Here is a 22156-nt window from a genome sequence, read left to right as displayed (position 1 = left end):
GATTGATTACATTGGGGTGTCCGCTACCTATTAATTCTACCGAGCTCTGCTCGAGACTTGTGTTTTTTTTTTCTCTTCTCTTCTATATTGTTTGGTGACGGACTCGGGTTTGGATGGAATTTGGACTTGCATATTTGGCAGCATTCGGCTATCTTTTTACATACTGTTACTATCAGGTACTTATTGAGTACATTGTTTCTGTCTCATAATACAAAAAGGGGCGATGTCTACAGTTGAACGTGAACTTGAACTTGGTAAGTGTCCTCAGTAAACAATCTCCGCTATTGCAGCGACTTCGGTTCAGTTAGCCGACCTCGGCAAATATTATTGGAGGCTAAATTACTTTGGTCGGAGAAATGGCGTCCTAAGGTCGTTCTAAAAGGCTGAGGACGCTGTTAGCGGGCGCTTGTCGCCGCCAACCTGGGAACGGCATGCCGCACGTGTGCCACGCCGTTGGATGATGCACATCCCTCCCCTCGACCCACTGCGGGAAAGCGTGGTCTTGTCTTCCTGATGACCCGTCGAAGTATAAAAGAAATAGAAATGCCGACCCAAACTTAAAACCTTGGAAAGCCCTGAAACCCGTTCGTATTCCGGTCATCCCCACCCGTGGACATGAAGATCTCTCTGTCGGCCCTTCTCGGGCTCGCCATTTCGGCGCATGCCTCAACTATCGAGTACACAACTGTAACGGGATACTTCCTTCAGGATGAGACCGTGACCGATCCCTCAACTTTTGATTATGTATGTATGTAACTTACGAGAATCAAGAAACAATCTAACACGATGTGGGTCTGAAGACAGCCGTCAACTTCGGCCTCATCAACCGCACGTACCCGGCGGATAAAGAGCTTAAGCACCACCAGTCCACGACACAATGGGAGCGCTTCTACAATCAAGTTCAGAAATTCAACGAGGACTCTCCCAAAAACATTGAATACAAAGTCCTCTTCCTCGGTCGCCACGGAAATGGCTGGCACAACTCCGCCGAAACATACTACGGCACCCCAGCCTGGAACGTAAGTCCATGTCCAAGTCCACTTTTATGAGCCGCCCATTACAAACCCAACATGTAAACTAACACCCGAAACCAGTGCTACTGGGCCGAACTCAACGGCAACAGCACCGTGACCTGGTTCGACGCCGCCCTAACCCCAGCCGGCGAAGCCCAAGCCCTAGTAGCCCACGACTTCTGGCAAAAGCTCATCGAAGAACAAAAAATGCACACTCCAGACAACTACTTCGTCAGCCCCCTAACCCGCACCCTCCAAACCGCCAATCTCACCTTCAATGGCCTGGACCTACCCCATGGCTCTGCCGCCTTCGCCCCGGTTATCAAAGAACTCTTCCGCGAGGGTATTAGCATCCACACCTGCGACCACCGCCACAACAAGTCCTACATCCACTCCATATTCCCCCACTGGGCTATCGAGTCCGGTTTCTCCGAAGAAGACAACCTCTGGAACGGCGTTACAGCCGAGACTAGCGCCGCGCAGGACGTGCGTAGTACCCAGGCTCTCGGGGAGGTATTCTTCGGCGAGTCCAGCAAGAAGAAATCGTACGTTTCCGTGACGTCGCATTCTGGAGAAATTTCTTCGATTTTGAGGGTTTTGGGACATCGGACTTTCAGTTTGAGTACTGGTGCTGTTATTCCCGTTCTGGTTAAGGCGGAGAAGAAGGAGGGCAAGGCGACTACTACGTCTGTTTCGTGGACTGCTAGTGCGCATTGTACGGTGGCTCCCATTACGAGTGTGACGGCTTGTGTTTGCCCTTCTAGTGCGGCGCCGGTCACGACGCCACTTGTTGCTACGGGGTATTAGGTGCTATCTTGCTTGCCCGGGTGTAGTATAGCTTTGTATAGCTTGTGATGCTTAGATATAGATGGTAGAATTATAGTCGCTTGTTGCTCATACAGTATTAGATTAGATGTCCTTTGATGGATACCGTACGACCCAAAACTGGTACGATTACCTACACTCTTCGTTGCCTCTACCTACGACATGGCGTTGCCTTACGAAGGCAGAGGAATAGGAAGAAAAGGAAGTGAATGGCGATCAAGCCCTCGTCAGATCTTCCCCAGCCCCTTCTGGTTTCTTATCTTTAATTTTCTAAGGTATTCTATAGTAATTTACAGTGTCTCATTCAACACTGCACTCTAGCACATTCCATTCCACTAGAGCCTGTTGAGCAGGGGCTGCTAATAGAATATCATTGTAAAGTCTACAGCGCCAAAAATGATGACTGTCGACCTGGCGCAGCCATTCAATACACTCAATACAACATTTCAAATATCATTTAAAAGACTTTTAAAATATGCCCCTCGTGGATACTCGAGCTACCTCAAACATCACAATGGACTACAAGACATTAATCAATAGGAGCACATTGAGTTTTCGGTGTTAGTAAAAGCGAGGAAATCCCATCCAAGACAAATTGTCAAATAATCATCCAAATAGACAAGGGCCAAACCCATACCCGTACCATGATCTGTTCACTTGTCGAGGGTCATTCCATTTAGCAAGAATGCTCCCAATTGCCATCTTTGATGCCAGTCAGACAAAGCTTTGAAAGACGGATGAAGAAAAACATACTGCAACCCTGAGGTTTGTCTGAATTACGAACCCATCCGTTCTGGGTCTGGTACCAGTTTCTTTGATGATATTCAGCCTCACCAACTCGTAAATTTTTGATGAGGACAGACTTACTTGTATCGACAGCTTGCACTGAACTGACCACCAGGGAATGCCTGACCCTTTCGGTCACTCGAGTCACACGGGTACTTCCAGTACCAGTATTGATTTCTGATCCTGCAAGGGTTATTGAAATCACCTTTTCCATGTCCTCCGCCTCCTCCGCCCCCATTTCTCTCCTCGAGGGCATCAAAATCGACAGGCTCCGCAGTTGGAGAAGCTAGCGCCAGCTCATTTGCCAGAGGGAGCAGCACGGCCAGAATGTAGAGAGGAGACTTCATTTTGTTGCAGCAAGAAATTTAATCCTTGATATGTGACTTTGATATGTGACTTTGTAGTAAGACTTTATCTTGATGAGTTTGAATGTCGGAGCTAGCCGCGACTTATTGGGATGTTATATAGACTAAGGTGGCAAACAAACTGAGACCAAAGTATCATTTTGTCGAGCATGAGTCTTTTTTTGAATGATTCTAGATTCAATGTGAGCGTCATGAACAATACTTTGCGAATTTCGGGATCTCGTTGAAGTTTGCAGCTTGCTAGATTTGAGTAGTCCAGGACGTTTCTTGGCACTTGGCTCTACCAAGTCTACGGAGCCACAAATGCTTGGTGGATTTGTCTCCGCTCCAGTCCAGATACAAAACCACCAGTACAATCAAGCAAAAGTAATGTCTTGAATGACCCAGGTCTAATGGTACCATACTTTAGAGCTATTTACTATCTTCGGTCTACATAATGTCTTATTACATCACTTACTGTAGGTTCAGAACTATTGGCAGAGGAGATCTATGTGAATCTCCAAGGACCCTTCCATGAATTCCAGCGGACTCTAAAATAGTAGCAAATTCTAACCGCACAGCATTTGATGCTAAAACCAGCCGCGCAGAAGGTCAATGCCTAGAGTTCTTGATTGAATACCAAAAATAGGACATTTGTAAGCTACAGCCCCTAAACTTGAGCAGGATAATAACATAGGAGGATAACATATGAGAGGTACCCTTTCTCTAACTATAGCCGAAAGTTCAGTCTGAGAGCCCCTCATGGGCGCCTTAAAGTTTTAATTAGAAAATCTAAATTAAAAAATATTAAATTAGTACAAAAATCAAAGCAATTGGTTGGGGTTAATAAATTTGAGGCGAAATCTTGGGAGGAAGTGACTGATCTAGCCATGGGTACGAGATGTCCTCTGAACATAGCTGCTCTGGAACCCCGCCTTTTGGCTTGGCATACGGCGCCAAAAATAATGCCAAGACAAAACACAGAGCCTCCACTTCGTATTAGACTGAGCTCCAATGACTATGAGACTCTTGTTGTGGTAATCTAGACTCATAGCATTGGCCTGAGGTGGGTTTAAAATAAGTCAACGCATAGTCAACCACAGGTCAAGCATGATGAAAAAGTGTGGGTCGAATAACCTGCCATAATCTCGCTTGATTTTGAGCCCCTGGGAATCTCAGCTTGATTTTACAAGATATTTTGTTTCAAGAAACCAATGACAATGGCTGGGTGACAATGGCTGGATTCTTTGGTTTTGCCAAGCCTGGGGTTCCATAGCTTGGCTTTCTGTGTCTCCGCAAGTTGTACTATGAGCTTGACGGGTGGACTCCCCGGAATATGGGCCTCTATCTGGTAATGGTCAGGTAGTAAGTCAGAATACTTTATATTGAATACGTAGTTTAGATATTCCTATGCAAGGTAAATTCTGAATGCAACTTTGCGGCTTTGAAATCGTGTCTTTGATTGTTCAGATCGCTATAAGTGATTGAAAGATCTCATTGTAATCTAAGACCCAGGAAGAAACCATGAAATATATTTAGACTATCCATTATATTTAGACTATCCAAAGAATTTGTGCCAAGGACGACCCGGAGTGCCAAGGATGACCCGTCGTAACGTTAACTCGTATTCCGCGGGTGAACAGGACGAGCGGAAGGGCTGATCAGGTCGTTTGAGCCATGTTCCCTCTACACGCTTTCCATGGCGTAAGACACAGTATAAATAAACTGATCTCAATGGAATTATGTGGCTTGGACAGAAACCAGAGAAAAAATCTCTGCCAATCCTAGGGGGCCAAGATGGTTTAGCACTGAATTCCTGTTCTATCAACATTTGCCACTGGAAGGCATAGATTGGAATGAAATGTGCGGGTGAGAGACTCAGACTGAGACTTGTATAGGTTGAGAGCGCTAAAACCTATTATTGTTGAATCAAGAGACGTTGGTCACCAACACTGGTCGGTCATGCCGGGATCTGTCAGTGACAGATCAACAGGTGTGGGCCATTCTAATCCTCGATCTCGCAATGAACCACGGTTGCGAAGCTCCAAACTATCTTGGTTGTTGATACATTGCGTAGTGGATCGTGTGCACTCTTCGTGTTGAAGTTGAATCCCCGACCTATAGGTTGCGTCCGTTTGATGCTGTGGCTCGTTTCCGGTTCTAATACCCCGCAGCTTCCAGGCCACTCATGTTTCGCCATACCGTCACAAACTTCGCCAGAACCGTGGATGAATCCTCTCTGGCGCTCTCGGTTTGACTGATTGTGTTCGGGATCAACGCCTCATTCCGTTGAGAAGCCCAATCTAACCACATGTGCAATGACCTCATCTCAGATGGCTCAGTTTTTGGTATATATTTAAGCAGGTATTTATGGTTGACTGACTCTCTCGCCAATGGATTATAGTGTCAAATTGAAAAGCGAACTGTGAAATCACAATGAATATCGATGAACATTGCTCTCATGTTATTACCAGTGTCATTATTTTGGGAATAATTTTCACGATTACTTGCGCCGCAGATGCTGCAACATGGATATCTTTTCAATCAGTCAGTAAATGCTGACCCTTTCATTTGCAAAAACAAAATCTCATTGAGTGGTCTTGAGGCAGCGACCGGATATTCACGCCCCAATTCTCGATGTGAGCACCAATAACGAACAGAGTGTTACTCCTGGCTTTATCTTCTTGGCACCTTATGAAACGGCGCTCCCAGGGCCATATATATATGACATGAGTGGAGTGAGCTCACGAGCCTCACAAAATATCAGAAGATCCACTGATATAACATAGGAGCTTGTTTGGAGTGGTTCAAACGGATCGACCACGGTGATTTCTCATGATCTCCATGTCTGTTCATATGCAGAATCCGATCACCTCTGTTTCTTCCAAGGAGCTCAAATTGGTGGATACGCTCGAGGTCTCAGCGTGTTCTTGGATAATGAATATAAGCCTGCTGCGACTGTGCAGAGCGGTAGAGGTTTGGAGCTGAGTGACATGCACGAGCTGAGGATTTTTGATGAGGACCGTGTGCTGATTACAGTCTACCAGCCAAAACAGTACGATCTAGTGTCATCCGGCATACCGGCTGCTAATGGATGGGTAATGAGTGGTGTGTTTCAAGAGATCAATATAACCAGTGGAGAGGTACTCTTCCAGTGGTCATCACTGGATCACGTTCCTTTATCGGAAACTTATACTCCCCTTGGACTCAACCCAGCTGTGGGCAACGGGCTGAGTAATACCACCCCCTGGGATTATTTCCATATCAATTCAGTGGACAAGTCCAGTAAGGGTGATTGTTACAACTCAGAATGCGAGGAAACATGTAGTATTCAACGAAGGTACGAAACTGAAGAAGAGACTAAGTTCTGAGGCACCATGAGCTGGTAAACAATCCCCATGTGCGACACTAGTCCCAATCGGGGTTGTTGGCCCATTCGTTCAGGCATCCGTTCTCATGCGTCACAGTGATTATATTGTCTCTTCGAGACATACCAGCACCATCTACAAGGTGTCAGGCAAAGACGGATCTTTGTTATGGCGACTGGGTGGTAAAGAATCCTCATTCACATGGGTAGACTATAACTTCTCGTCGCAACATGATGCACGCCTCCGTGAAGAAAATCAAACCCACACCATTTTGTCGCTTTTTGATAATGGAAGTGATAACTATCGAAACACTTCATCTACATCAGCGGGGATGATTTTGGCTCTTGACCACAGGACGAATACTTCAAACATCTTAAACCGGTTTGAGGCCCCGGGAAAGGGCTTACTTTCAACTAGCCAGGGTAACACACAGATGCTTCCTAATGGAAACGTGTTTATAGGATGGGGAGAAAACCCATCTGTTTCTGAGCATACCGCAGATGGGTCAGTGGTCTATATCGCTACCCTAAAAGACCAAAATGCAATGAATTATCGCGCATTCAAGTGGAACTGGACTGCCACACCATCTGTCCCCCCTGATGTCTTCGCCCAAGCATCTTCTCCCAACGCTCCATTCACATTCTGGGCAAGTTGGAATGGGGCGACAGAATACAACAGCTGGAACTTCTACGGAAGCAAGTCCAACTCTGATCCATTGGTACTTCTGGGCTCTGTCACTCGGCAAGGCTTTCAGACGACCTTTACATTCCCTCAATTTTATTCTCATGCACTTGCAGAAGCCGTTTCAGCGGACGGCACGGGACTGAGAAACTCCACAATAATAACTGTTGCCCTGCCCAAGGCGAGCAAAAAGTAAATCAAGCGGAGACATTTTTTTTGTATCACATTCTTGTCTGACTAGCCTACAATCTCGAAATATGATGTCTAATTCTATTTTCGATCCATAATTGCGCGAGCGCTTAGAAGAGAATAGCTTCTATTTGTACTCCAGTGTTTGAGCCAAGATCTTTCTAGTCTATATACCAAGGATGGCTTTTCTTCATCGCTGCTGTGTGGCAGATAGGACCTATGCCTTCCACTTTTTCATCATCTTCATCTTACGCGTAATTATTCGGGAGGAGAACTGGTCCGAAGATGGAGGACCTCAAAAAAAGGGCATGGTAAGATATAAGGTCCATTAAAAAGTAAGTCTAAATAAATAGCCTTGGGGTTGAGTGTTCCTTTGGTTAGAGAGTGAGGGCGGACTAAAGGCTCGGCAGGAACAAATCAACCGTTATTTAGTATAAGGATTTGCATACATGTCTGGCTGTCTATTTTCCCCGTCGCTAGGCTAGATCGCGGACGATGCAAATAGCCATGACGACACGGCACTATACAGGCATGCTGCAGTCTATTAGGTCTTTCCGCATGTCCAAAAAACATATATTTCCCCCTCAAAAAGAAAAAAGAACATCCACTATTTGCTTGCCATTGATTGCAACAGTTGTACTCACCCACTAGGTAGTGGTGACAAAAAGACAAAAAAGGTCGTCCCCGGGAAGGCTCGAACTTCCAACCTCCTGATTAACAGTCAGACGCGCTAACCAATTGCGCCACGGAGACGATTCGATGGAGGATTGGCCCCACTAATGTAACTTGATAGATTTTGCCACTAGCCCCGCTAAGTCTTTTGTGCGCCATTCGTTTCCTATATCATAAAGTCTTTGGAGGCATAGCTGTCTTCATATTTTCTCTTCCATTATCTCCATGAGTTTCAGTCAATAGTTCTTCATGCTTCATGGCTTTTTTTTGAAACTACTGTTTGATCTCCTAGTCAAGCAATGCAATCAATCACCTCTGCCTCCTGCGACTATTACCATAGGATAAGAACCCGGATTTCAGTTTATGATGCAAAACTCCGGCATCACGGTGATGGTTATGTACGGACAAAGTCTGCTTCTATGCGACAGTATTTTGTATTGCTAATGATTGTTTAGAGGTATGGCATGTTCTTTCGCCGCGTTTCCATTGCGCCGGTTGAATGATATCTCCGTGGCCTTTCTCTCTCTTCTTCTATATGCCGATAATGAGAAAATGGTCGTTAGAGGGTAGGTGCAACCCAACTAAGGAGCCCTCACGACTATTACCAGCGATCACGATTTTGTGTATCGTATGTTTGAAAAAGTATGAAAAGAAGTAGAAGCCTCGACCGACAAAATGCTTGTATTAACGATGGTGCTCAACTGCCTCCTCTTCGCGCTTTGAATATTTTCATTGTGGATGATCATATCCTCGCTTTTGAATTTTCTCTTTCCATATTTCTATATCATTCTAATGACGCGAGACTCATTCAGGTCTCACTTATTGTAGTCCTGTTGGCTTTCACAAATACACGCCAGATGAGACGAAGTGGCTGGTACATCTAGAATCGCTTTTACTGGTCTCATAATTCGGCGCAGAGCATAGCTCAATAACATCATGCAATATTTGCGTTAATCCTACTTACGTAGGGCAACTTGCACCGCCCCACTGTACAATACATAAGCGAATTCGGCCAAAGCAGTGGGTCCCGAGGGACATGATTCCGGGCGTTTGTTTCAACGAAGTCTCCGTGGCGCAATTGGTTAGCGCGTCTGACTGTTAATCAGGAGGTTGGAAGTTCGAGCCTTCCCGGGGACGTCCTTTTTTGCCAATTTGACTATTGGCAAATTGTTTTTGTTCATGCAAAGGAGACGCGGGGGGTGAGAGGTCAATGTGTGATTTCTGTCCCGAGCGGGAAAATAAATTTTCTATTTCTGGTATTCGTCGGAATCTCTAGGGTTTTTCTATGTACTAAATCTCGGAAGTATTTAATTAAAGACTACAGTTAGTTACAAAAAGTCTATTGACAATCTGTTATTCTTGATAGTTGTGCACTTCTTCGTTAGATCTGATCGTGCATGGTCACGTCCACAGTTGGGAGAATCGCTTTCCTCGGTATTCTGCGAATATGACTTCACTAGATAATGTCTTTGTTGATGATCTAACCTTTATGGCCATGCTGTCTTAAGCTTCGGATTGCTCTTTTATTAACTAAATATGCCTATGCAGAATGCCACATGTGTCCATCCCAAAAAAAATCAAACCATGGCGGCATAGGAGGCGAGAATATACATCGTGCTTTTTAACGCATTGATTACTGGTCAGCATAGAATGGATGATGATCAGTGTGCTTATCCGCCTAGTCGTCGTGACCGCAGTCGGGTATTTTTGCTAAAACGCGCATCCAAGATCCTATCTAAGTTTCTTCCTGCCCCGGAAGTGATAAACAAGATATTTCTCAGACTCTCACAAGACTTCTAGGTTTTTCTTGGCTTCGAGCTCCAAATCATATTATCATCGGTTCGGGAGGGTATCGTGAAACCGGAGGATCTTTATCAGGCCAGGAAAGGTCTTTACAGCGCCGAGGGTAGGGGATATGAAGGTGTAGACTTATTTTACTGCTCGAATCGAATGGAAAGAACCTGAGGGTGTAGGTATACCGTTACCGTGCCTCCTGTGGTATGATAAGTCTGACGTAAGTGATTTGATCAGATCATAACTGAAAAAGAAAGAAGAAACCTGGGAATCCATCCCGTAGATGGCCTGGTTCATTTATACCTTGTCCCTGGTTTTGCTTTACTCCACGGCATCCCAGCAGAAAGCACCCGAACTGTAGGGATTGCATCAGATGGGGGCCAGAAAACAAGAAACATACATGTATATCTGATTGGGATCAATTTTCCTTCTCTAATTTTTGCGGACGGGCTTTTTTCGAGCCGGCGATCACGGTATGGCGTCCTTGACTGAGGCTGAAAATTTTCCAGTTTCTTATAGATACTCATCTTTGTTTAGCATGAGCCATTCATGGGTAGACTGGTTGGAACTGTATTCGGACTGTACTTGACCTTTACGTCTTTATATTTTCGTGGACAATCTGTCTCTCACTCACTTGGTCTTAATGCCTTAGTTCTGTGCTTATTCAAAGGTACATCTACTGTTCCTTCAATCAAATCAGTCCTTGATGCTGGAAAGAAAATATTCCTATTGTAAAACGCCTATCAAGCCGTGGAGAAGGTTCACTCCTGGAGTTTGCGTGGCGTTGATGATGAAATTTCGGGGCTTAGGGTCGGTATTTATCTTTTTTGGGGGGTCTACGATTCCAATTCTGACTTTGCAAGGAACACTCCAATGTTTTTTTAGAAATTGTTGATTTGAGTAGAAGAGTGTACAAGAGGGAAAGTGTGTGGATCTGCGGCAGAGATATATCTTGAAGTTTAATCACATCATTTATTACCAAACACCGACGCCAATTTAATTATTCGATCGAGATTGTGAGAGCGACTCCCCTCATTTAAGCCCCTTGATAGAATGAAAATCCAATCTATGCATTAGTCTAACCCTTTTATTTCCCCTAAGTTGCGCAATATGGCCCAAGCACTGAGAGCCCCACACAAAGTATTGCATTACCCACTGTCGTTCTATTCTTGAATCCGGCCGCCTTTCACATCGAATCGTCTCCGTGGCGCAATTGGTTAGCGCGTCTGACTGTTAATCAGGAGGTTGGAAGTTCGAGCCTTCCCGGGGACGTTCTTTTTTTTTTTTTGCATTTTCATCATCAAGCTCTATGGCATAGAGTACTATTTGCCGGCACAAAAAAATAGAACGTAAATTAACCGCACATTACCACGCAACTTACCAAAAAGCGAGAAAATTCAAGCTAATTTGGCTTTCTGTCGGAAGGAATAATAAGTTACTAACCATGGGTGGACGGTGACATGCGCGCATCTAGTAACCATTTCAAGAATGCAAATAGGTCAATGGAACCTCTAGTTTGGAGTACAGGAAATAAAAAAGGTATCACTATCAATTTGAACCAACCAAAGCGAGAGGGGAGGGGTAAGGATGATTAGTGCGACCCAACTTGCCAGGATAAAATATAAACAGCACAAGCGGAGCAGAAGAAAAAAAGGGTTGTTATTCGCAGGAATGCTGTCTGATAGACAAGACAAGCAAGAAGGGGGAATCACCGGAGACCTAGCCTTTAAGTTCAAAGTTCAGACAGTAATACACAAGCAAATATTCAAATGTGAAAAGTAAACGCGAAATGAAATGCAACAGCAACATTGGAAATAAGGGCATGGTCGGAAGGCATAATAGGATATCTCGACCATAAGAAATAATCCCCTCTATCGACCATGTATGGCAACCTGTGGAAGAATAAGAAGAACATACATATTCATATCCTGTAACGTTCGGCAAGCATCAACGCCGGGTGACTTTAAGAAAGAACGCCGGGAGTAGTAGAGATATCGCAGATTGAATCCGGTAAAAGGAAATGACAAGGAAATAGAAAGTTCACATAAACAGAAGACATCAACCGAGACACGACCCTGACCGCGTTGAACAATGGGTATAGGAAGGCTGGCCCAGATCACCGATACCAATAGTCCCGTTTAGGGACCGACACAAGAATGCAAGGGAAACAACTAGAAATGACACGAAAAGTAGGGGAGATCAGTGGGAGATCAAGAAGACAGGCAATAATGTTCCTGATGCTGGAAAGGAAATTGTTTCCAATGTAAAACGCCTGTCTAGAAAACGCCGGTTCGCAATCTAGTAGCCTGACCATCCGCCCAACGGACTGCCGGACTGGCCAGGCTGAGGTTGACCGGGTTGTATCGGTCCACCTGGCCCACTGGGCCATCCGGACATCCCACCTCCTGCCATGCCCATTGCCATGCCTGCTTGTTGGGGGTTTCCAGCCATGAAAGCTTGTCCGCCAGAAGCCTGGTTGGCGGCATACATTGCCCGGGCCATGTTGGGATTGTACCCAGCCGGAGCACCACCGGGGAATCCCATGCCTGCCATAGCCTGCTGTTGCGCTTGGGGATGTTGCTGCATCTGAGCAAATTGTTGCGGCATCTGGGGCACTGATGGGCGATGCTGATTGCGTGGCGACTGGTGGGGCTGCTGACCGTGATGACCCATAGGAGAAGGTGCCTGTTGGGGAGCAGCGGCCATCTGCTGAGCGTATTGGGGCATGTTTACCCCTTGCGGCCCCTGCGATGACAAAGGTGAGGGTTGAGGTTGCGGTGGTGGCTGACCCCACATATGTTGCTGTTGGGTGGGATATCCGTAAGGAGCCTGTGCCATACCGGCAGACATGGACGGATTGGAACGCTGGTGCATAAGGTTGGGTTGCATGCCTGGAGGAAGGCCCCTCATGGGGGACTGGCCCATTTGCTGTTGGTGGACCTGCTGAGGGAAACCAGGCTGCCCAGCCATCATCGCTTGATGAGGCATGACGTGCTGCGCATGTGCAGGATTTGCCATTCCTGCCGGTGGTATTTGGGCATTTTGAATGGGCTGCGATACCGAAAGTCCAGAGTCGAGAGCAGTGCTAGACTGAGGCTCAGTCTCAGGGGCTTCGCGGGGCTTTGCGTAGAACTCATCCAGACCCTTATGGCGCAGGGCACGTTGTGACCCTAAGGCTCTGTTGAAATCAGCCGCGGTCTGAGCCTGATGAATGATCTCTGAGCCGGCGCTCGTCTTGGTGATATCATGATACGTTTGGCCGGTCAATTCCTGCCGCGCTCGTGGCATGCTGTTGTAGTCTCGTAGGCGCGGGTCATCCGTCGTCGCCATATGAATCATGGGCAAATGGTTCAGTGACACAGCAGATTCTGAAACATCCAAAGAAAGACCGGGAGGCAACGGCTCGATAGTACTGCCAAATATGACATCGTTGTGAGGAAGTGCCGGCAGCATATTATGGCGTTCGTTGTCTACCGTTGTCCCGTCGCGTGTCTTCGCGGCTCCTGGGCGCTTCTCGCCGGCGAGGTCGTCCTCAGTGAAGCCTTGTTTCCGTGCCTTGCTCTCCCAATAATCATCGCGAACTCTCCGACCGTTGACAATCACACGGCTGCCGAACTGTCGGAACATGGATCTAGCGGAAACGATGGCGATTTGGCGTGATCGATATGAGTAAGGAAGAATATCCTGCTGAATGAGATCGTCCTTTTCGATTTGTGAAGCGATGATCTTGTGTAGAGAGCGGTTCTTGTTGAACAAAAGGTAGGAGTCGCGATAATTCAATACCCTGGCGCACTCTGTCGCCAACATAAAGAGCTTTGTGCCTCGATTTGGTACACGGAACGTCCGACACTTATATTCACGACCACCTTGCGGATATCCCATAGCGTCTGCCTTGGTCTCCCCGGCTTCATCGAATTCCTTAGGGATGTATTCATCGCCCTCTTCGTTCAGTTGATCGGACGTATGATCCCTGACTGTCGGAAGGGCCTTGACTAGTGTTTTTGACGGTGTGGTCTTATCCGGAGGCGATGCGAGAGGCGGCGACCCTGCCGTTTGGTGAGGGAGCGGACGGGATTGCATTTGGGGCGTTTGAGCAGGGGTGCCCGCGGACGGCTGGTCGTTAGAGCTTGCCCGGGGTGTCTTCGGGGGACGACCGCGCTTGCGTCGACCCTGGTCCTCTACAATCAATCCAGGCTGGTTAGTGAGGTTCGCCAAAAGAGATAAAACCAAGTGCGATCGAACAAAAAGCAGTAGAAGCGATAGAATGTCGCAAATTCAACGAAGCCTCGATAAAAAAGACATTAAGACAGTATTCTCTCCCATGCACACGTACCATCATCCTGATCTCCTTCTGTTTGTCCATTTCCACCGTGATCTGGAGTGCGACTACGCTTGACACCACGGGGACTGGGTTCAGCAGGGGATGGTGCCGGCATAACAGAGACTAGGAGGGGCATCAGTTTGAAGGAAGGCGACAGGAAAAAAGACAGGACATAGGCAAGAGGCGACGGGACGAGGCAGCCAACGGTCGCAGATGACCGATCGCGGGGGGTTCGCGCAATAGATCGGTCGCGACGATAAAAACACGCAGCAGAACGAGAGACCACAAATGCGACAGAAGCCAGCACAGCACGATGATACGTACCAGAGTTACTCAAGTTTGCTGGATCAATGGTGCCGAAGCTATCAATGACCTCTCCTCCCATTCCGTTCATCGTCGTCGAGTGAGGCGTGCCATACATAGTCAAGAATCAGACGGGGACGGCGAGGCCGCGAAAAGGCGCGTCGATGGGGGCGCCAGGGGGGGGGATCAAGTCGCAAAGGATGCGACAAGAGAGTCACGGTGGCGCAAGCGGGTCTGTTAGGCTTGCATGCAGATGGCCTTGAAAGGACGATCAGCGCGGGAAGGGTTGGAGGTTCGAGTTGGAGCTTTCGTTTGGGACTTCGAGAGGGGCGAGGCGGTGAGACTCTTTGGTGCCTGATGTTTCAGGATGCTATCCACGTGAGCCGATATAGAACCGAAGAATGGAAATAGGTGGAGATAGCGAGATAGCGAGATAGCGAGATAGTGGGATAGGAAGATAATGGTTGATAGGGGTAGGAATAGTAGGTAGACACTGAAAATAGACCAAATTGACAGGGGAATCTTGTCACAGTAAAGTCAAGGGGGCCGCAAGGGCGGGGAATGCACACGGGATTGGTCACGAGGAGTAGAATAGAAGTCTGAGGTGGCGGTGAAGGTGAAGAAGACGAGTGATATGGAGAAATAGAACTGGAGTTATCAAATGACGCAGGGTGCCACGGGAACCCAGTCGTGGGTTCGGGATCTCCCGAAGAACAGTGGCCGTTGTGGGATCCCCCAGTCATAGGAAAGATCGGATAACGAATATCAGATCTGGAGTGGTAGGCCTTTTGACCTCCCCGGTCTACTTGTTTCGCTAGAAAACGACAGACAAATGAGACCCCCAAGGGCGATGGGTGATTTTCCCGAGGTGATACAGCGATCGACGAGGTTGGCAAGATTGAAGGACCCTGCGTGGAAGAGGAAAAAGCGAAGGGAGTAACCGTTGCACAGGTTGGATTTGAAATGACCCTTTTGCGTGACTGAGTCTAATTCTACAGCTACTCGACGCGCACTAGGACTATAAAAAGCCAGCCCCAGCGCCTCATAGGGGGTTCTCCTTTCACGTCTCCATCACACAGTCCCTCGCTATGATAGGCTTCTGTCTCTTTGTTCGCGCTTGGTCTGGATTGTGTAACTCGACTTGTCTCGAATGGACCAGACTGGATCACGCCAGGGCTATGAGAATGAGCAGAACAAGAAAGCTCTGTGGTTTACTCCCGTTGAGAACCCGTGGTCCGGATGATATGATTTTTCTATAGTTTATCTGCGGGAATAGGCATGGCATTAGGAAAAATAAACTAGATCATGCATGGTCTCACGAGACCCTTGTCTCTACAGGATGATAGTTAGACCATGTCGGAACCATGGTGATGCCTCGATACCTCTGCTCGGTGTGAGTAAAGAGACAAACCTTGTTTTTGTGCCGACTATGCTGGGCGATAATGCTCCGAGGAGAGCAATGAGGGGCACTACAATAAGATCCGTACGGAGCACAGTTACTAAGAGCATACTAAAACATACTAAGAAAGCCGGGATTTGGGAGCTCAGGCCGCATCTTGTCAGCAGATGAGACGCACTAGCGACCTTTTTGACCTAGCGGGTTATACAGATGAACATGAAGCTCATGCAAGATGCGGCCATCGCGGCTTCGATATTCTCACTCTTAATGCGCTTCATATTATTCCAGTCTATCTACTGAGCTGCACGTAAACAAAAAGTAAGCAGAGGAACAGGTCCGAGGTTGGAACGGTCAGGTTCGCAATCTACAAACCCCGCCGGGCTTAGTGCGAAGCAGATGACCACGGTCACTTGAGACGATCGACGGCCCATGCGCGGGGTTTCTACCAGGCGCGCGTTCCAAGCTCTGATATACCAGGATCCTCGGGAAACCATCGACTGTACGATAGCGAACGAGATGGTACAGTGTGACAATAACTCATCCTTTCACGGAATTACTCCAAGTAAAACAGTCTCACGACGGCCTCGTCCGTTGTGCTGCCGTGAAAGCTTCGGCAATTCTCTCCACGTCGCACAGGGAGCAACACTGGACTCCCCGAAGCACACAAGGTGACTTTGCAGCTTCGGAAGTGGTCGCGATTGGATGATTTGTTGCTTGTACCAGGCGATCCACGTCGGATGCAACCTGTAGATTGACCCTTCCGGATCGGACAGATATTGAATATAGATTTGTTCCGGGTAAATGCCCTGCCGTAGAGTGGCTGATGGTAACCGTTTGTAGCCATGTCGATCAGCTCTGGAACCGTTATAGACCGGATCTCTGACCGGCAACTTGAGTCTCGGCTCATACTACTGGCTCCATATCCGCCAAGATTAGGAGTGTGCATGAGATACGAACATTCACTAGGGCCTCGCCCATTACTACTGATCTGAGACATCGCCATGTCCTCCAAACCCTAAGCCCGTTCGCCTAGTAACCTGTTATCCACAGTGGGACATGAGCTATTGACAAGCATAGAATGAGAGCCACATTCGTCAGCTCGATGTAATACACAGTGACAGGTTGACAGGTGGAGTAGCAACATTCCAAGACATCTCCCATGTAAGGGTTCCTGGTGCCTGCTCCTGGATGCAACAGCAGAATCAGGCTCCAACCAGTGGCGAAGGGATGGCCCTGGAGTCTCTCATCACAAATCACAAAGCCACCAGGGAGGAGTCTGGGGAGAATAATTACCTGTTTGAGGCAACAACTTCGTGGGAAATGCAGATCCTGGCCTATTCCAAGCCACTTGGAGCCCGTAAGCCGTAAATTGAGGATGAAACTTCCTGCTCTGATTCGACTGGATACTATAGGCATGCTATGGAACTTGTGGCATGTGGACAGGTCTATCACGCGCAGCATGGATAAGTCGGTGCTAGTCCCAAGCGCCAATTTTGAGGCTTTTGAAAAGTGTATGTCTGAGAATACGTGGAGTGTTGCGCGTCTGAGAAAACCACGCGTCGCACAACTTGCTTCTTGGAAGGCTCCCAAGAATAGTCACAGTGGCTTTATAGTAGAATAGCCTCGACCGTCGATAGAAGCTCTGATATTTGGTTCTAGAGTTCGGCTTTCAGCTGAGACATCCCAGCAAATTCCAACATCGTAGTCCAATGATGAATCACATACACCGTACAATTCAGGGAAATAGATATATGAGAGATGTGCTCGCGATGGCGTCTTCAACCCCTCGAATGGAACAAAAAATCCAGCAAATCCCTATTTCCGACAAGGCCTGGACCTAACTCTTGGTTTGAGTTCTTACATCCGAGGGTGGAACGGGAATTTGTGCATGTCCTGAATGCGGTTGTAGAAGACCCCAGAAGCTGTAGATCCATGTCTAATACCGAAAAAGGGAACTCGCTAGGTATCAGGGATGTTTCAGCCCGTAGCAGGAGTCGGGAGGCGTCGTGCATTGCGATGCGCGGGGAGAGTTGGACCCATGACCAATAACATTAGGGAGAGGAAGTCATCAGGAGAGTCATCTGCCCACGGGTCGACGGACAGTAGTTGCCGCTGAGAACTAGGCGGAGTATGGGGTAATGAAGGCGATCGACGCGGGGCTGGGGAATCGATGGCAGATCAGAAAGAGAAGTCCTAAGGAGATAGGGGTCATCTGATCGTTTCAAAGTCATTTCTCGAACAATGTTAGTGGAGTTAAACGAATAATAATGCTGGGTACATTTCCATTCAAATTCACCCTTGCTTTTAATTCAGAAACTAGATTTAAACGATGTAGGGTAGCTTTCTTTGCTCACATGGATGGATAGGGACGTACCTTGGACGACCCAGCCTGAGTGGCTCTTGGAAGATTATCAACAAAAGCCATCTGAGATACCATGCCCTGAGACTGAGATTTCCACTAATATACAGAAGCACATCTAAAATTCTATCTAGGTATACGGCACCGCATTCAAACACGTGCGGTTTTCAAGGTCAACCTATATCAGAGCCACCCAGGTTGAGATGTTTCTTTGCAGCATATCAACAATACAACCCACCTGCGTTGACCATTAAATCAATTCTTGATCTGGTATCGATATTCGTGTTTGCGACAACTGTTTATGTGCTACGCGGTAGAAACCGACCAAGACAATGCACAAACCCAATCAGGTGGCACAGCCTTCAAAAAGCCTCGATTAAGAAGAAAGAAACCAAGGGTTTAGATCTTCAACTTTGACAATAGTAGTTTCAAGCCATGCTGGCAAGATTGATTGTCCTTCAATCATTTCCCAATTCATTCCCGCGTAGGACTATGAAGTCTTCCACACTCTTCTCCTTGCATATGATCTTCTACCATTCTAGGTTTCATTTGCTCTTTTTCAATGGGAATATTCAGTACTCTTTTGTGCTTGGACGCGACCGTTGTAATTTTGGTGATCTTCCTACGCTGGTGGTAGAAGGGATGCTAGGGTCGCAAATAATTGCGATCGATTAGTAGGCTGGTGATTTCTGGAATGAGAAAAGTGACCTAAGATAAATAAAGAAAAAAAAAATCAATTGTTTATGTAGCAGTGTCCTATCTTTGCATAGCAATTGATTGGACTGATACCTTTCCCCTTTCGTTGGAAGGGTTCACTTAGCAAGAATGGCCAGAGAAGATGCTGTCTGCCATCAATAAGACTGAGATAGAAACTACCAAACAGATAGACTAGAAGATATTAGTTCAATCAAATCGTTGCGCAAAGGTAGCCTGTTGCACGCCGATCCTTTAGCAGTCCCTGAGAGCACTGCCTCTCGCATTTAAGGGAAAGACATGTCTCCGTGTCTTAGCATTGGCTGATGTTGCGGCAAAGACAACCAGACGGGTCACGATCGGGATCACGTTCTTCGTTGGTTGGATTAGTGCCCGATCGTGACGGAAGGATTGCCGAGGGCAAGATAAAGGTCATCCAAAGAAGTGGATGCCATATCCTGTGGCGTCCTTTAACGGAGCGCATCGGATCGTTCCAAAGTTCTCTCTCGTCAATGTTGCACATGATCGAATTAATTCTGCTTGCAGACATCGTGAGGTGGGTCAACGAATGTGTGGAGGACACAACTTTTGATGACAAAGAATTGGTGGCGAACCCTTACGGGGAAGTTATCGGCTCCGAAATTGACGTGCTGGCATGCGGACTGTACAGAGCTTGCCATGGGGCAACAGCCCGGAGAAAGTTGCTCGGGGCACAGTGCGGTGGGACTACGGGAAAACTTAAAGGAGTAAATGATGTTCACGATGTTCACTCGAACCCTGAGGAATGTTCTTCGGGGAAACCCCCTGGCAACCGTGGCAAATAGGGTTGCTAAGTCACCATACCGGGAAGCAACCACGGTACGTTCCATCGAACATGAACTTGGGATTGCAGAGTTTTAGAGACGACTTTGAACTACAGTCGTGGGATTCCGTTCTGGTGAAGCAAGTTTGAACCAATTCTTAGCGCTGGGCCGTTGCCGGCGGTTCCAATGCCGCATGCGAGGCTCGGTACGAAGTTGAGGGGCTTCGGACTTCCGGAACCGGTAATCCGTGGAGATCGTGAGTTTCCCCGAGCAACGTTTCCTCAGGTTTCGATTTTCTAGGCTGAGTTAAGCACGATAAGCTATGGAGCAGGGTCCCCACAGAAAAAAAAAATTCGAAGCACCAACAGATCACGGAATCGACATCTCCACTTAATGGCCACCGCATGAGGGCTTCCGAATACCCGCCGTCCCACGCATCCCACGCTTGTGAGTCAAAAAACCAAATTCTCACTCTCTGATGGGGGGAGAAGATCCTTAGCGGAAACTTGGAATGAGTAGCTCCAAGCCACAAGTCTGGATTTAGGTGAATCAAGGAAGAAGCGAAAGGGTGAGTTGGCGAGCTAAGGGGGGAAGAGAGGGGACTAAGTCAGGGCTGGACCGAGCCCGGTAGGTCTAGATTCGGTGGCAGTCGGCGTTGGCGCACTTGTCCTGCTGACCTGGAAGACTTTTTGGGTGCAGGGGCCAAGTTCCCCATACGCCGCAGATCAACCCGTATAAAATTCCAGTCCCGACCCTCTTCCTTTTTTTCTTAGGCCCTAATTTTACTCTCGAGTCTTAATAATACATCTCCACACCTCTACCATTTAAATATTTCGATCTCGTCCAAGTTTTGGATCAATTCCCCTCGACCCTATCTCAACCTTTAAACCATTATTCCCCGGTACTATACATTCGCCAGACCGGGCACATCGTTATGACAACTGCCATAGGCATTGTCACTCCCAAGTCGCCGAAGCCTTCACACTCCGTGCCTTTCCAAAGAGCCAACAAACGCTGGCCCCCAATGGCGAACCGCAACGCCCTTCCCTACAAGCTCACCGTCATCTCGAAAGAGAAGTTGGCGCGTGAAGCCACCGCTCCGGACCCGAGCCTTCGCCGCTGCGTGGCACACTTCCGCCTACACTGCGGCTCAGTTCTGTGGACCGAGAACGACATGAAGTCTCGTATTAGCTCATTCGAGTTTGAGGAGACCGACGATGAAGACGAAGCCGAGGACGACAAGGAAGAGACACCTAAGTTTGTCAATATTCCTGTCACCCAAATACCATCGAAGGACATCAAGGCTGCTCAAGTCGCCGAGACCGAAATCCTCGACATGGATTCCAAGAACTTCTGCTGTGTCTCCGTTACTCCCATTGCCGCCTAAGATGGCTTCGACCTCTCCTCTCACGCATCCTTTGCTACTCCCTCGCATCGACTATGCCTCTTCTCTCTGACACTACGAGACTACTGCCTCTCACACATACACACACACTATATCTCTCTCTCGACCGATATACACACGAATAATGACGCCACGACGACTTTACGACAATAGAAGAATGTGTTCTGTACATAGCTACATATTCGATTTAATTCACAACCCAAAAGAATTTTTGCTGGTCAATTTCCGATTCTATTGTAAACCATTTTAATTATTACTAGTGAACTGTAACCTACTTATCCACCCTAAATGCATAATTCCCAATCGCCTCTGTGTTTTTCGTTCCTCAAGCCACAACTCGGCTAACTTGCCTTGCGGTGACTCAGAACGGGGCCGGTCACATGAGAGGCGCTTGCAGCGGTGTGATTGGATCCACTGCCAAGTCCATCAGGGTACGCGTTGTTGACGATCTCGAAAACCGTCAGAGTCACGCTCCAAACCCGGAGAAAGGTACGGAAAAGATGTGCAATTAATTGGAGATCTCCGGATCCGATTTCCTGGCTGATTTAGGCAAATTTCAATCGGCGGAATGTCCAGTCCGGGTAAAACGGGACTGTCAGGGCCGAAATGCCGCGATCCGACGATATTTCCATTATAGGATTGTGGCGCCCGAGAAGAAGAGTCACTACTAGAAACAAGTACGTACACAGTACACGGATAAGCAATAGAATACACTAAGAAGGAATGTAGCTTGACACATGAGATTGTCATACTACGTCAATAGGGCTTTTTTTAGAGAGAGGCGACCGGGACGAAACAGTGCCCTTGCCACTGGACTGCATGAGGTGTCAAAGTAAAGGACACTGGAAAAATACTGGAAGCACATGCCTGCGCATAGCGATGTCGTACATTTGATATCATAGCCAACAATTACGGTTTCCTGTCTATATGGTTGCCGAGAAATTGCTTGTCTTAGCTTGGTCAACGAGAGAATTTAACTGGCTGGCATCTTACCCGCGATCTTACCACGACCGTGATTCTTCTGTGGCAAGTTGAAACGTCACTTTACGTCGAAGTTATGTTTTTGATCCAGACTTGCGTTTTCTGGATCAATCTTATCTCCAAGCATTTGCTAACTATTTGAAAGGAATTGCTCAATTGGGCATTCCGGCATCAAATGACTCAAATGCGGGATACTCGTGGATTAACGGAATGAGATACC

The 22156-nt window shown here is 47.4% G+C and overlaps 6 protein-coding genes across 6 annotated transcripts; 4 read left to right on the top strand and 2 right to left on the bottom strand.

The window, feature by feature from the left end:
• Window positions 1-615: 615 nt before the first annotated feature.
• Window positions 616-1820, top strand: N7443_002753 (uncharacterized protein; the record flags this gene model as incomplete). Its single annotated transcript, XM_056882809.1, has 3 exons — window positions 616-744; window positions 801-1019; window positions 1095-1820. The coding sequence occupies 3 exons, from the start codon at window positions 616-618 to the stop codon at window positions 1818-1820; spliced, it is 1074 nt and encodes a 357-aa protein (XP_056744650.1).
• Window positions 1821-2514: 694 nt separating this feature from the next.
• Window positions 2515-2971, bottom strand: N7443_002752 (uncharacterized protein; the record flags this gene model as incomplete). The annotated part of the gene is made up of 2 exons (XM_056882808.1): window positions 2515-2650; window positions 2706-2971. The coding sequence occupies 2 exons, from the start codon at window positions 2969-2971 to the stop codon at window positions 2515-2517; spliced, it is 402 nt and encodes a 133-aa protein (XP_056744649.1).
• A 2525-nt stretch (window positions 2972-5496) lies between these two features.
• Window positions 5497-7213, top strand: N7443_002751 (arylsulfotransferase family protein; the record flags this gene model as incomplete). The annotated part of the gene is made up of 4 exons (XM_056882807.1): window positions 5497-5515; window positions 5564-5706; window positions 5758-6308; window positions 6436-7213. The coding sequence occupies 4 exons, from the start codon at window positions 5497-5499 to the stop codon at window positions 7211-7213; spliced, it is 1491 nt and encodes a 496-aa protein (XP_056744648.1).
• A 4757-nt stretch (window positions 7214-11970) lies between these two features.
• On the bottom strand, window positions 11971-14414 carry N7443_002750 (putative nuclear localization protein; the record flags this gene model as incomplete). Its single annotated transcript, XM_056882806.1, has 3 exons — window positions 11971-13850; window positions 14006-14116; window positions 14318-14414. The coding sequence occupies 3 exons, from the start codon at window positions 14412-14414 to the stop codon at window positions 11971-11973; spliced, it is 2088 nt and encodes a 695-aa protein (XP_056744647.1).
• A 5095-nt stretch (window positions 14415-19509) lies between these two features.
• Window positions 19510-19810, top strand: N7443_002749 (uncharacterized protein; the record flags this gene model as incomplete). Its single annotated transcript, XM_056882805.1, has 2 exons — window positions 19510-19605; window positions 19712-19810. 2 exons carry the CDS (start codon window positions 19510-19512, stop codon window positions 19808-19810), a joined length of 195 nt encoding a protein of 64 aa, XP_056744646.1.
• A 674-nt stretch (window positions 19811-20484) lies between these two features.
• Window positions 20485-20937, top strand: N7443_002748 (uncharacterized protein; the record flags this gene model as incomplete). Its single annotated transcript, XM_056882804.1, has 1 exon — window positions 20485-20937. One exon carries the CDS (start codon window positions 20485-20487, stop codon window positions 20935-20937), a length of 453 nt encoding a protein of 150 aa, XP_056744645.1.
• Between the last annotated feature and the right edge of the window lie 1219 nt (window positions 20938-22156).

Source organism: Penicillium atrosanguineum (assembly GCF_028827265.1).
Source record: "Penicillium atrosanguineum strain IBT 20685 chromosome Unknown utg000002l_segment0_segment0, whole genome shotgun sequence".
In the NCBI taxonomy this organism is placed as follows: domain Eukaryota; kingdom Fungi; phylum Ascomycota; class Eurotiomycetes; order Eurotiales; family Aspergillaceae; genus Penicillium; species Penicillium atrosanguineum.
Note: the sequence above shows the minus strand (reverse complement) of the source record. Positions and strands in the feature narration are given on the sequence as shown.